Below are 15380 nucleotides of genomic sequence, written 5' to 3' on the forward strand. Positions count from 1 at the left end.
TATTCAAAAGAAAAATTTAAAAATTAAAAATCTACAATAAAGATAAATAAAAATTAATAAAAATCATCTTTTGCTGGACTGCGAGTGGCAATGATGATATTTTGCATTGCTGGACTGCAAGTGGCAATGATAACATCACGAGTAATTAAAACTTTTTTTTTATTAAACTGAAAAAAAAAAAAATTCATTCATTGTGCCAAAGTCATTTCAAATACGAATAATCCTAGTAGACCAATTTTCAGAGGAGCCTCAGGTGACTTAAAATAAGTACTTGAAGCATTATTGAGGGTTTTACACCAAAAAACATCAAAACAAGACAAACAGAAGTCTCTTAACTTGGGTTCTTTTGTCTTCAGGTACGTATATTTCTTTTCTTCGACAACCATTATCAGTACAGTACTGATAATGGTAATGGGATTACCAGTGTACTGATAAAAATATTTCACCACAGCAGTGACCAAGTATTTTTTTTTTTTAGGCCCTTAACCTTCTTCAGCACCCATCAAGCACCTAGAGGTGTACATAATTAATTTTGGTAGAATATTTATCTATCATTAAAACCCATTCTTCAAGAAATTTTGCATTGTTCAAAAGTTACTAAAAGTTCTCTTTTTATATCAATTTTAAACAATGTGCGCTGCTTCGTATACCGGATCTTTTGAATTACGTTTTAATTTCATCCTTAATTGATAGTTTAGATATCCTTATCTAGGACCAAGTAAATAAAGACATTGTTATTATTTAAGTTTTTTAATACGTTTGCTGCTTTAGGTAACGCACTTTTTTAGAAACATGAGATAGTTTGTCAATAGTTAGTCTCGGTTTAGACTAGAGGACTGATAAAAAGGACTTGGATTTGATAGGTATAACAAACATTAGTTTTGCGTTAGATGCAATAGTAGTTAAATTGTTTCGAACCGTTTCCATATCGTTGACTTTTCTGTATCTGATAACTAAGGTGATTTTTTAATACAGTTTGCATTAATTACCTTTATTTGCGCTAAATTCTTTAAGAGTTTTTTTCATGTTCTTGCTTGCAACTCTAACCTATATAACTGAGTTCGATATTGCTAATTTTTCTATTAGTTTGTTGATGTCAATTTTAGTTTGGTTTTTTTCATTAAAGGTGATGTTTGGTCAAGATTTTGATAAAAAAAATTCTTGATTCCGCCAAGTGTAAAAGTTAATAAACTACACAAATGGTAACTAAACTTTTATTGCATAGCAACGTCGAAATAAAACTTATAAGTAAACTTTGTTTTATTAAGTGATTTACTAATAGAACTAGTTTTGAAAAAAGTAAATGTAGTGCAGTTATAAAAACTAGTGTACCACGACGTTTTTTTTTGCATAAGTATTTTCTAAACTGTTTTGCGTTTATTATACTTTTTAATTTTTCTACTTACTTATACATCTATTTTATCGCTATAAATTATTTAGTTTAGCATGAATTGAATATAGATAGGAGGGGCTGAGAAAGTATTAAAAAATAAATAAGAGTTAAAATCTTCTGCAAAAGAATATTTGAAATTTACATTTTATTTTACCTAAGAGACAGCCAGACGCAACAAATATAAACAGTATAAACAGGTTTTCAAAAAGAATTGTTTATAAACAATAACCAATAATTTTTCATCGTAATATGTCAACATCTTTAGTATAGTCGCCTACTGGTAGCACAAAATAGATCAACATCTATAATTGTATCGTCACCTACTGGTAGCACAAAATGATTTTCAAATAGTTTAACAACACTTTACAACGATGGAAAGAGTTGAGAAAGTTTATTACTTTTTTTGGTATTGGAAATGTTATTATGCGGAAAGTGAGCATAAAAACTATTGAAAAAAATACAATAATGTTGATTAAAATAAAAATTCATTATATCGCAAAACATGTTTTATCAACAGACTTTCCAAAGTATTTTTTTCTGTCAGTGGACGAGAGAATATTAATTAGGAATGGTATTCTGCTGTTCCGCAAGATTTATTTTGCGGCCCATGTGCTCTACATTTAAAAAAAAAAAAGATAATACGGGGTCAAACCCCTTAACAATTAAAATAGACTTAAATGATATTAGATCATAAAAACAGAGTTTATTACATTTATTAACTTAGCTATTTGGATGGTTATTATACGATTCAACCAACAATTGAAAATATTTTAGACACTCAACTAAGTAAATAACTTGCTGATCGAATCTAATGCCATACACGCATTTTAAAATTTATAAAAGTTTATATTTATTGTGGAAAACAATGTATAACTCTACAAGGTATACTTGAAAACTTAGATAAACTTGGAACTATTTGAAATTTTCTTTTAATTCTTAAATTCATGAGAGATTTTAACAGTAAATTCCAAAAGCAAGTCCAAAAAGGAAAAATGCTCGTTACATTTTAGCAATAGTATAAAATGAAATTATATCGGTTTTAGGCAATTGTAATACAAGCTTCTATAATAGAAAAAATTAAGGGAGTCTAATTTTTTGCAATCGTTGCAAATGTAATTAATTCTCACCTCAAAGAACAACTACCCTTTGTACTACGATTTTTTGATAAGAAACATGCAATACGCGGAGAATTTGTGGCGTTTTTATGGTAGGAGCCTTTTAATTAATTATCTCACTTGTTACACTACATCAAAAAATGTGGTTTTTTTGAGTGCACATCCTTGAATTGTATAAAAAATTCAGTGACGTTATATATGCCTGTAAGTGTGCAAAATTCATCATTTCAAAAGTAGAAGTCATGAGAGTATGAATTAGATTTTTAGAGAGACTTTTAGAGAGTAAACAAAAAGTGAGGCAGCATGAAGTAATTACAGTAGAATATGCTACAATTAATCAGTGACAGACCCATGGAGGGATGGTGGGTATGCATTCCCCTCCCGCCCCCCCCCCTGATCCTAGAATCTGAAAGTCCCTAAAAAATCTTAGAAATAGAGGACCTTTTTTGTTTTGTTTTGGGAGACGCAAATATGATAGAAAATACAAAAATATTTCAACATTGCCGCCCCCTCCCCTTCCCCCTCCTCCACCAAAAAATTCCTCGATCCGTCACTGCTGTTATTAAATAAACAAACATAAATTAATAATTGAAAATTTTAAATCAAGGAAAGGGATATGAGGATTTTAATATTTTTACTCGACTAAATCGACTTAAAAAACTTCTTTACTATAAATCAAAGGCGCAACTCCACATTCATGATACATTTCAATAACCACGGTACTTTTCTAACTTGTATTTCGGAGAAATACCTTTTAGGTAAATGGATCCGGTGACGGAATATACTCGGCGGAAAATATGTTCGGCGGTAAAATAGTTACCCGGGAAACCGCCGCGAATGCTTTGCTCACGTTGATATCAAATAAGAAAAATAATCTTTAATCGATTTAAAAAAAAAGATTTAAAATGGAACGATCTTCCTCGGAAAATCAAAGGTTCAAAACATATTAATATTTGATGGCAACCCACAAATTTTTTCTGAGTGAAAAATCACTTATACTAAATAACTTACTAAGTCGGGACGTGAGAGTTTTTCCCCTCCCTTTAATCATGATTAAATAAAGTTAGATTTAAAAACTGCTTTTATATAATATTGAACTTTAAGCGTTGAATACGTTTTATGTAAAAGACTGATCTCATTAACAGTTGTAAATATTTTTAAAAGAGTTTTTGGGAAATATAATGATATATTTATTATAACATAAAATTTGTTGCTAATTGGTACATAAGATAAATTCATTATTCTAGTCAATATTTTTCTTCCTTGTTATTCAAGATATATATTTTTTACTATAGTATTCCGAGTGAAGTGAAGAGTGAAGAAAATGTTCTGTCAATTCTTGTAGGTAAGTTTTACAAATAAAATTGGCATTGCTTAATTATTTACTTGCACTTTTAATTACTTTCATTAGAGTTTACTTTGTACTACATATATTATTGGTTATATACTAATTTTATTATATATAAATATATGTATGTATGTATGTATGTATGTATGTATGTATGTATGTATGTATGTATGTATGTATGTATGTATGTATGTATGTATGTATGTATGTATGTATGTATGTATGTATGTTTGTATGTTTGTATGTGATACATACATACTTTATATAAATATAAATATATATATATATATAAATATATATATATATATATATATATATATATATATATATATATATATATATATATATATATATATATATATATTTATTTATTAGGGTGCATCCAATGCCCCATACATTCAAAAATTGATCTGTCCCTGCTCTTAAAACTTTCTATTGGCCCTCACAAGACACCCTGTTAAATTTTTTCAAAATTGAATGAGATTTAAGGGGGTCACCTCAAGTCTGAAACATGCAACAAGACCCTAAACAGAAGAGAAAAATTTTTTTTAAATGTATGTCATGTTGGGTCTCAAAAGAAGCGAAACTTTATAAAAATTTCAAAAATAGTTATAATTTTTTTGTTAAAAATACATTGAAAAATTTTTTTGACAAAAACCATGAAAAAAAAGGTTCTTTTAATTTTTTGTTAAAAAATAATAATTTTTATGCAATAAAACTTAGAATAATAATTCTTGTGTAAAATTTTGTTATTTTTGAAATTTTTATAAATTTTTGCTTCTTTTGAGACCCAACATGTTATACTTTTGAAAAACTTTTTTTCCTTCTGTTTAGGGTCTTGTTGCAAGTTTCAGACTTGAGGTGGCCCCCCTAAATCTCATTCAATTTTGAAAAAATTTAACAGGGTGTCTTGTGAGAACCAATAGAAAGTTTTAAGAATAGGGACAGATCAATTTTTGAATGTATGGGGCGTTGGATGCACCCTATAATATATATATATATATATATATATATATATATATATATATATATATATATATATATATATATATATATATATATATATATATATATATATATATAATATATATATATATATATATATATATATATATATATATATATATATATGGGCAATACCATCAAAACGTCAACCATGATGTCCAAAATTAACTTTTAACAAACCCAATAAATTTGGCATCAAATGAAAGGTAGATGACTGTAATTTTCAGTTCTGACATTAAATTTATTATATCTTTGTGGTAAATTGCCAAAATTTGTTGAAAAAGAAGTGTCATTTATGTAGCCAACTTATTTCATTAACTATGTTCAACATTCATAGCTCTGTTGCAAGGTGCTATATGATACTGTACCTTCAACTGCTAATTACAAAATAAAACTGGTTCACTTGTGATTCTAAAAATAGGTAGTAATTCATGTTCTACCTCTTCTATGTTTTTTTTTTATAGTTTAACTATAGTACAACTATACTGTTACGTCCGTCAGTTTTTATTATAAAAGTTTTTTACCAGCTATAAGACTTGACACTGAAAGATACTGACTCATATGTTCAAAGTTAACTCAGTGAGGGTAGTCTATGGGTAGATTTTTTGGTGGTAAAATATCTACATGCATAGCAGATATTATGGTGTCAGATGTGACAGTGTCAGAAGAGAACGGCCTGAGTCGGACATGACTAGCTTGAAGTTGTTTCACTTCAAAGTGGCACAAGGGGTATTGTTGTTCAAATGGATGTTCTATGTAGTTGAATCTAAATACTTTATGCCCAAGGTAATATGTTTAATTATTCTGTTATTTAATATTCTATGTAAACAAGCAGATTTATGTAAACAAAATTTAAATTCCAAAGATCAACTTTTCAATTTCTGGTTTACAGTTCACTTAAATAGTATTAGCTTGAATCTGAGTTTTTGTTGGACAAGTTTTGACAATATTTGAAACTAATTGTAAAAGTGCTTGGTTTTTGTGCATGACGCATGGTGCAGTGAAAGTAATTGTGAAACTAACTTACTTGTGTACATATAAACTTTTTAGATATTCAAGTCTAATGCTTAGAACTGCAAAGAGTACAGAGAAAGACTGAAGCTAGCAGGAAGATTTGATGCATATAAAATTAAGGACTAAGAGAAGGAGAAACAAAAAAAGATGGTCACTGCGTGGGACACTAACAGATAAGTAATTGAAGAAGAGATGTGAACAAGACAGAATTCGGCAAGCAAAATGCCATTTATTGAAAAAAATTATCTGTAACACCCCTGTATAAGTTTGTTTATAAATCTTACCTCATTGAATGAGGAGTACATGTTGAAAAATCTTGCCTGGAGTTTCTTTGCCACTAGTCATGGAAAAGAGGCAGTTGATAGAGCGGGAGGAACAGTAAAATGCATTGTTTGGTCTAGAGTGCTAGCAGGTTAAGCAATTTTTACAAATGCCAACTCATTTTATAAATGTGCCAAGGCTGCTGCATCAAGCTTGCAACTGGTGCTCGTCTCTCCAGATAAGTAGAGTATGAAAAGGAGATGCTAGAAGCCAGATGGAAAAATTGCAAGTTCTTGCCTCAGACACAATCATTTCACTACCTTGAAGGTCAGCAACTCTACATAATTGCTTGCAAAAGATATTTCAGTGATACAAAACAAACACTGTTTGATTTCGGAAAGGAAACAATGGATCTGTTAGAGACATGCACAACCAGTGGTATTGGTAACAACAAAACTGACACCAGTGTTGACGTTTCAGCTCAACAAGTTAAGTTTTCAGTCGACCTGTATGTACTGGCAAAATTTGCTACAAAACGAAAACAGGTCAACAATGTTGGGATCATAGAAACATGATAAGGATGATGTTGGGGTTTCAATCCTCTGAAAGCGGTTGGGCATGTTTGTGAAGCCAGCTAAACCAGACAAAATTTGATTGCCTAAAACTGATATCGTGAGAATCTTGTCAACCCCTGTTATTGACAATCGAAGTCATCTCAAATCATAATTGAGAGTTTGTGGTTTATATTTCACAATTTTGTTCACAGTGATGTTTTTTTCCTGCACATTTGCACTTGTAATGGCAAACTGTCACGTCCGACACTTTTATGTCATGTCTGACACTATTAATTTAGTTACAAATTAATCGTTTTTTTAAAAAACTGCAAAAACGCAAATTTAATTGACCAGAATGTTTTTAAAAACATTCTGAATGTTTTTAACAATATAAACATTGTTTTTATTTTTTTTAATAAAATGTTTTTAATTTTATTTTTTTTACTGTAAACCATGCGTGAAGTGTTGCTACATCGACTATCTTATAGCCTGACTCTCAACAAAGTGCTGCTACATCGACTGAAAAATAGCCTGACTCGCAACGGAGTGCTGCTATATCGACTGACAAATAGCCTGACTTGCAACGGATTGCTGCTACATCTACTATCTTTTAGCCTGACTCGCAAGGGAGTGCTGCTACATCGACTGAGGGTTTGGTTGGGGCAGGCAGTCTATCAATTAATAAAAAAAAAATTCTGGTCTTGCATTTTAATTTTAATTTTTATATATATATATTATATATGTATATATTATAATATATATATATATATATATATATATATATATATATATATATATATATATATTATAATATATATTATAATATATGTATATATATATTATAATATATATATATAATTCTATTTATATACAATAGTCAATATATTCTGCAATATTTCTATCAACATGTTCTTACAGCACACATTGGCATGGGATACTGCTGCCCAAAGTATATTACTTGCAGATTTAAATAGATGCAAATCAGAATCATAGTGATGAAAGGATGAAGCAAATTTGACATATACAATCTTAAGAATCCTATATTTATTTAATTTCATTCAAAAATAATGACCTGTAAATTAATCATTTTTGGAGCTAAAATGCATGCTGTCATTAAAAATTAATGGGAGTAAGTTTAAATTTATATCATTATATTATATTTTATTTTAGGTCTACTAAAAAATCTAGATTCATGCTTTGACTTTCTAATACTTAATCAAACTATGCACTCAAAAAAAATCTTTTCAAAGTTTGAAAAATGTATTTTATAGCAAATGCATTACAAGGTGGTCTTCAAAATAACTTTTCATAAGTTGAATCTTGAATGGTTTGGCTCTAGCACCATTGACCCGGTTGAAACTAAACTTCATAGCTTTTGTATTTTTTAAAGTTATGCATAGGTAGTTAGCTTTATTGCAACTCTGATCACTTACCTCCACTCCTTGATTTGTATTTTGTCTCTGCCCCAGCTTGTATTCAGTTTCTTATTCTCCTTTAGGTGGGTAGGTCAATCCTACCTCTATCACTATAGTCCTGTGGTCTATCACTTAATCTTTTATATCTTATTTTAGATTATTTTATATAAATTATATAATCTAAAGAATTTTTGTGATTTCCATGATGATTGCATTTATAATTGATAATGTCTTTTGTTATACCTTATCTACTGATATATTATAGTTTTTTGTGAATTGTTGACTTCTCAAGGAAGAAATTTTACAAGTATTGTTCTGATCATTGACATTGGTGTTGAAAATGATGTTTTGAGGGATGCTATTATCATAATTATTTGTTTTCTGAGAAAAAGGGTATTCATAGATTTCAGAAGAAGTTAACTGTCAGATGCTATAGCAGATGTATTAAAAGGAAAAATTCCAGTTTTGGCAAATGATTGTACTAAATGAGCTGGCTTAAGGGAAGTATCATAAAGTTTTTTTAATAAAGATGGAAAAACAGATTTCCCAACCACCTTCAGCCTTGACTCAATATACCAATTAGCCAGAATTTCACGCCATACATGTTTAACTTGGTGAAAGAATCCCACATCAAGTGGCTGAAGCAAACAGTGTGCTGGCAAACACAAAATAGATATGATTTTCAATTGCTTTTTTAACAGTTTCTTAAGAAGTATGACTCATGACCATCAAAGATAAGCAAAACAGGCGTTGGAGTGTCTTTCAACCATAAAGCAAAATGGTTAAAGTATTCAGTGAAAACGTTTTTTTCCATTCAACTGTTATTTGTCCAATCAGTCTTCTCTCTATTATTAGCAAGGTCTTTGATCAACAAATTTCTAACACCACAATTTTTCTAACACCCTATCTTGAGTCAAATAACTTACTCTCAAACAATCAATATGGTTTCAGATCTTCTCAGTCTACAGCTGATTTGCTAACTGCTGTGACTGAAAAATTTTATTGTGCTATAGATGGAGGCAGTGAGGCTAGAGGTATTGCTTTTGACATATCCAAAGCTTTTGATAAAGTTTGGCATGCTGGTCTTCTCTATAAGCTTGCTTCATTTAGTGTATCTGTGAAAGTTTTTGAGATTATTACTAGTGATGTATCGATTGCACTTTTTTGGCCGATGCCGATGGATGGGAAAAGGCTGATACTGATGCCGATGAATTATTTAATTATTTAAATTTTGAAAATGTAAAACCATACAACTTTAAATCGTGTAATCTTTTTCATGGAATCAGTACTGGTAAACAAGTACTTGGACTTAAATTAGAGTTGAACCATTATTTTAAAAGATATTAGAAAAATAAATACAATTTTCGAGGAACGCTTTTTATTTCAATTTAAAAAAAAAAAAATGGTACTATCATAAGTAGTTTACTTAGAATTCTTTATTAATTTAATAGTAATTTAGATATCTAAGCAATAATCATATGTTGTTTAGGTATCTAAACTATTTTTAGATAATTAAGTTGTTTTTATAATCATTTTATTTTTTGATGTTCGATCCCCACCAGGTAGTACCGCGCTAAACTTGTTTCTCGGAGCAGCAGCCTTGTTTGTCAAGGTTTGTGTTTTGGAGTTATAAAGTTGAGAGAGTGTTGTAACCATATCTAAAGTAGCCTCCTCGATTGCAGTGGCCTTGGGGATGTGAATTGAAATAATACAAAAATTACAAATAAAAATATAGAAATATAGTAGGCTACACTTGAACACATATAGATAACAATGCTTAAGTAGGTTACTTTTAAGTATAGCAATAGAACAACACAAAATAAAGTTATTCTAAAAATAACACAAATGGTAGTAAAAGTATAAGTACATTCAGCTGTTAAATTAAAGCTTACAAACATCATCATCATCATACAACAAGAATAAATAATATTGCCTGTAAACAAAGTCAAAATAAAAATTTATCAAAAAAATTAAGTAATGCATAAAGTTTTGTTTATATATTATTTAATTATTATCATAATGCAGTATGAAAATATTAAAATGCCATCGGTTGGAAAATTGGAAAATGAGGCCGATGTTGATACCGATTGTGCAAAAAGTAGCCGATTAAGCCAATGCCAATTAATCGGTACATCGGTACTAATTATTATGTCATCACTGTCTAACTGCAATATTAAATTTGTTCTTGGAAAAATGCTTTTTATTTTTAGTAATTTCTGGGGTACTGCAACAGTCTGTCTTTGGTCCTGTGTTGTTTCTCATCTACAGTAATTTTTCTTCTTGACGAACTTACATATAAATGGCTCTATTTGCTGACAACATAACTATATTATCCTGTCTTGATAAAAAATCATCATTTTTCAATCACTTAGAACAGGCATCCAAACTTGAAACTGATCTCTACACTGTAATAGCTTGGAACTTGCAGTGGCTGGTAAATTTTAACTACAACAAAACTATTTACTGACAAACAACAAAATTACAGTAAATAACTTTGTTATTTACTGTAAACAGTTCTCACAATATTTTCGATATTCCTATTAGGGATGCAGAGTTCCTGTGATTTTGGTGTTTTATTTTAGCTTCAAAATCCAATAATTTACAAGAAAATGTTTTTGAATAAAATTAAATAAAAATGTTGTCTCTTGAGACTATGAAATCCCCATAGTGCTATTTTTAGATGTATTATTAACTTTAAGAAAATCATTAACCTAATTGCTAATGTTTTATTGCCATACATCTTTACAGATGGGTCAGGTTTATTTTTAATGATGCATCTCTTGCTGTTTGAAATAGGAATATCTTACTCTTGCCCTTGATGCCTCTGTTACCAACACATATATAGTAATATATCGTAATATTGTATATAATAGTTTTAAGTACTATATTGGGGTCTTGGCCGATGATAAGCTAGAACTTTTCAAAAAGTTGACATTTTAACAACATTAATTTTTCTTTAAAGCTACTGATACACATATTGGGTATGCTGAACGCGATCCACTCAGACAGAATGATTCTTTTAACACTTTTGAGGAAATTCTTCAAATCGCTCAACAGTATCAGGTTGGAATCTTAACAATTATTTTCAAGTGGTGTTTATATAATTTGTGTATCTCCATTTGTATACCTCCATTTGTGTATCTCCGTTTTTGTATCTCAATTTGTGTATCTCCATTTATGTATCCTAGGTTGATATGATTTTGCTTGGTGGTGATTTATTTCATGACAATAAGCCATCTAGAAGAGCAATTCATGATACAATATACTTGATGCGAAAGTATTGTTTAGGAGAAAGAGAATGTCAACTTGATTTGGTTAGTGATCCCTTGGTGAACTTTGGTCATTGTCAGTAAGATTTTTACATCAAGAATAAAGTAACTAAATGATTTTTGAGGTTTACCTTTTTTCATTACTTATTTGAGTTAGTCTTATAAGTATAATTGTCACTACAGTTAATAAGTGTATATCACATCACTGTAACCAGGGGTTAAAATTGCTTGACATTGTTGTTCCTTAGACCATTCATAAGACCGGCTAGAGGAGGGCAAAAAAATACAACTTTCTTTGTCAGAAAAAATGAACAATCATTGGCTGCCCTTCTTAAACAGGTCTCAAAAATGGTCCGGGGGGAGGGCTGATGTCTGGCAATTGCTTCTACACATGACTAATAAGTGTATATCATTATCACTCCAACTAATTGAAAAATACCACCATACTACAAATATTAATTTGTTAGTTAACAAGTTTCTAATCTTATCAATAAAAAAAAAAGATTAAATTTCTTATGTCTTTAAAATGTTGGGTCTTAAAAAGAAATGAAACATGTTTAAAAAAAAATAATAATTTTTTATTAAAAATGCCTCTAAAAAAGTTATTCTAAAAAACAATACAAAATTCAATTTCGTTACTTTTTGTTACAAAAATGATAGTCACAATAAAATATGGAAAAGTTCTGTATAAAATAATTTTTTTTCAGATCCATTTTGACAAACTCAAGAAAAACTTTTTTTTGAGACACATGTTAACATGCTTAAGAAAAACTTTTTTTTTCATCCTTCATTGTGAGGGTGAAAAAAAAACAACCTCTCACAACTTCAATAAACTAAACTTTATTTTCTAGTTTTTTTTATTTGTGAGTTTTATTTTGTTTTTTCATTTAGATTTAAGCATGCAAATTACCATGATCCTAATTTAAATGTTGCCTACCCTATATTTTCAATACATGGAAACCATGATGATCCTACTGGGGTATGTTGATATTTTTGTATAACATTAGAATATTTGATTTTTTATTTATTTGTGCACTGTTACAGTGCACAATACTTGTAATATAATAATATAAAAAATTAATTGTATCTTAATACAGTAATACAATTTAATTTAAGATATTTATTTTCATAATTCAATTAAAATAATTTTAGTAAAATTTATAGTCAAAAGCTTATTATTTAACAATCAAATTGTAAGATTTTTTTTTGAAAACTTTTATCTATTGTTTTTTTGTTTTTTTTTTGAGTGCATGTTTCTTAGGGTTACATTATATTATTTTATCTCAAAGTTGTTATTCAATTTGTGCTCATATAATTTATTTTTAATAATTTGAAATAAAAAATATAAGAAATAAGTTATTTAAAGTTAGGATAAATAATTGCCTTGTTGAAGGTAGTAGTTTTTGTCAAAACTTAATATTTAACTTGAAGTGTCTGCTATAATCATAATTATAATAATTATCAGTAGTCTAGTATTTTAATTTTTTGTTAGCAATTTTTTACTACAATACATAAATCACACTATTAAGCATAATTGTATTAGTTATAAAGAGATATCTGTAAATATAACTTATATCTATAAATACAACTTTGTTGAGTTACAAAAAATCTGCAAAGTTACTAAGTTTCCAAGAATTTACAGAACAACAAAGAGTTACAAAAAATCTATTAATACAGCTTTGTTGCATGAAGAAATGTCGATAAATACAGCTATGTTGAGTTACAAAAAAATATTTATAAATAGATTGTTTTTTGTTCATATATGATCTTTTTTGACTTGCTACACCCAATTTATTACCAAGTTCGGCTTGAGAATCCAGTGTTCAATCGAGTGGTCATGGTTAAAATCTTTTCAGGTTGTTTCATCAATATAACCTAAGTATCAAAGCAATTCATTACCAGTAATAGCTGTTAATTACCAGTAATAGCTGTTAATTACTAATAATAGCTGTTTTGCTTTCTTTTATATTTTTCACAGAAGCCATGGTGAACTGGAGCAGTGACAAAGTAAATAAACAAATAACTGAAAAAAAGTTTGAAAATTTACTTTTTTAAGATTTTAATTATTAACAAATTACTTTCCAAGACTATAATGGCAATTTTTTGTGGTGTTCACTTGTTGACAGTCACTAATTAGAGCATCAAAACCAGTGTTCAAAGCATCAGTTGTAAATGTTTTGTGTAAAAATGTTTACTAGAACTTTGAACAGGTCTGTTTTCTACTTTTTAGTATAAAATAAATCTTCTACTACATCAAATACAGTTTGCCCTACAATTTTGAAACAAGGCATAATAAGCCTTTTTCTAATAAAATACCAATTATGGGTCATTTTTAAAGCTTTCTAATTGGACTATAGTCTTAAAGCAAACTGTCACATTAATTTTCTGTGTAACATTAAAAAATTAGTTTAAACAATTTTTATAGGTATTTTAGCTCGTTGTTTTATAAATCTTGGAAAACACAACCCTAATATATAAAAAATAGAATCTATGTAAAATACATGTAACCCTAATATATAAAAATAAAATGCTCTAGACATGTTATATTTTTTGATTTATGAAGCTTCTTTTAATCTATGTGGCTAAAGAACACATTACCATACGAATTATTAAAAAGGCAAGAAAAAAAGCTACAACATAAAGTTATCTAATGTTGTCAAGACAACATGTTTAATTACGCTGTTAAAAATGTCACACCAAATTGCTTAATAAAACTGCCATTCCATGAAGCTCAATTTTTCACCTGATATAAATTAAAATTATCATGCAACTTTTCGATATTAAGTTTGGAGTGACTTACAGTGGGGCAGAATAGCTTTAAGACTAAACATAATTAATTTTTGTTTTAGATTTTTAAGTTAAATAATTAGGGGAACTTAAACTTGGGAATAATTACTCTATTGATTTTTAAACATTTATTTACAATTGTCAGACGTTTTCAATGTATTTTTGAGTAATTTCAAGTAAAGTTTTTTTTAAAAATTGGTAAGTGATAATGGAATAAAGAAAAAAATCCAAAGCTTGCGTGAATAAATATTATTAAAACATATTCTAATCGATCCACTAAAGTTACATTTATTCGAATGTAAAAAGTCACTCAAAAAAAATTACTTGAAAACTCAATTAGTTTTATTTGTTTAAATTTGCTCAAAACAAATCTTACAAAAAAACAAAAAAAAACATCATTAGATTAAGCGTTCATGACCTGGTTTCTTTACCTGGTTTCTACTGATGTAATTGACACATTTCCCCTAATACACACCAAAAGGCTCAATAAGTGCAAAAAGAAAAAAGTTTCACAATCTGTAATCATCAACAATTTCATTAAAAAAATTTGAAACTGTATCTAAGTCAGGACATAAACAAAGAGCGCATTGTTTGAAAAAAAAATGCGTTTTTTGTTTTAAATAAATTAAATAAAATATTTTATTTTTATTTATATAAATTAAATAAAAATAAAATATTTAAAACGCACTTTTTTTAAAGACCTAATAATGTGTATTTTAGGCACTTTAAAATTTTTTCATTACCAAAAGATAGCGGCAAACTTAAAATTAAAGAATCCCTAAAAAAAATTTGGAATTTTTAACAAACTTTAACACTATAAAAACAAAGTAGTACTAATAACTCATGCAAGGGATTTATTTTTTAAACAAAAGAATTAAGTTAGATTATGGGTTCTACAGGGTTAAAGGTCAGTCTTACTCTAAAAAAAACACGTGGGTAAGATGGATTAGAGACTCTTATACATTACCACCAAAAAATGTTTTGCAACGCCTTTTTTCCATTTACGTCAAATGTCTAGTTTTGAAGCAATTCTGCCTCACTGTGTGATTGTTAGAGTTATAGTTTTTGTGCGATAAATAAAGGTGTGACATTTAAAATTTAATTAGTCTAAAAAAAAAATTGAGTATGGTTTTTAGATTGAGATTTTTTATTTGTCATTGGAAATATAATACACTATTGTGTTGCAATTTCACAATTTTACGCTACATTTATATATATT

The 15380-nt window shown here is 28.5% G+C and overlaps 1 protein-coding gene across 1 annotated transcript in view; it reads left to right on the forward strand.

Moving 5' to 3' along the window:
• Window positions 1-3314: 3314 nt before the first annotated feature.
• Window positions 3315-15380, forward strand: part of LOC100215233 (double-strand break repair protein MRE11) — a 66092-nt gene continuing 54026 nt past the window's right edge. The window contains exons 1-5 of the mRNA XM_065787813.1: window positions 3315-3442; window positions 3804-3853; window positions 11068-11168; window positions 11294-11454; window positions 12266-12353. Coding sequence (XP_065643885.1) covers window positions 3414-3442; window positions 3804-3853; window positions 11068-11168; window positions 11294-11454; window positions 12266-12353 — 429 coding nt within the window. The 5' untranslated portion in view covers window positions 3315-3413. The remainder of the gene's footprint in view (window positions 3443-3803; window positions 3854-11067; window positions 11169-11293; window positions 11455-12265; window positions 12354-15380) is intronic.

This window comes from Hydra vulgaris, chromosome 01, assembly GCF_038396675.1.
Source record: "Hydra vulgaris chromosome 01, alternate assembly HydraT2T_AEP".
NCBI lineage: Eukaryota > Metazoa > Cnidaria > Hydrozoa > Anthoathecata > Hydridae > Hydra > Hydra vulgaris.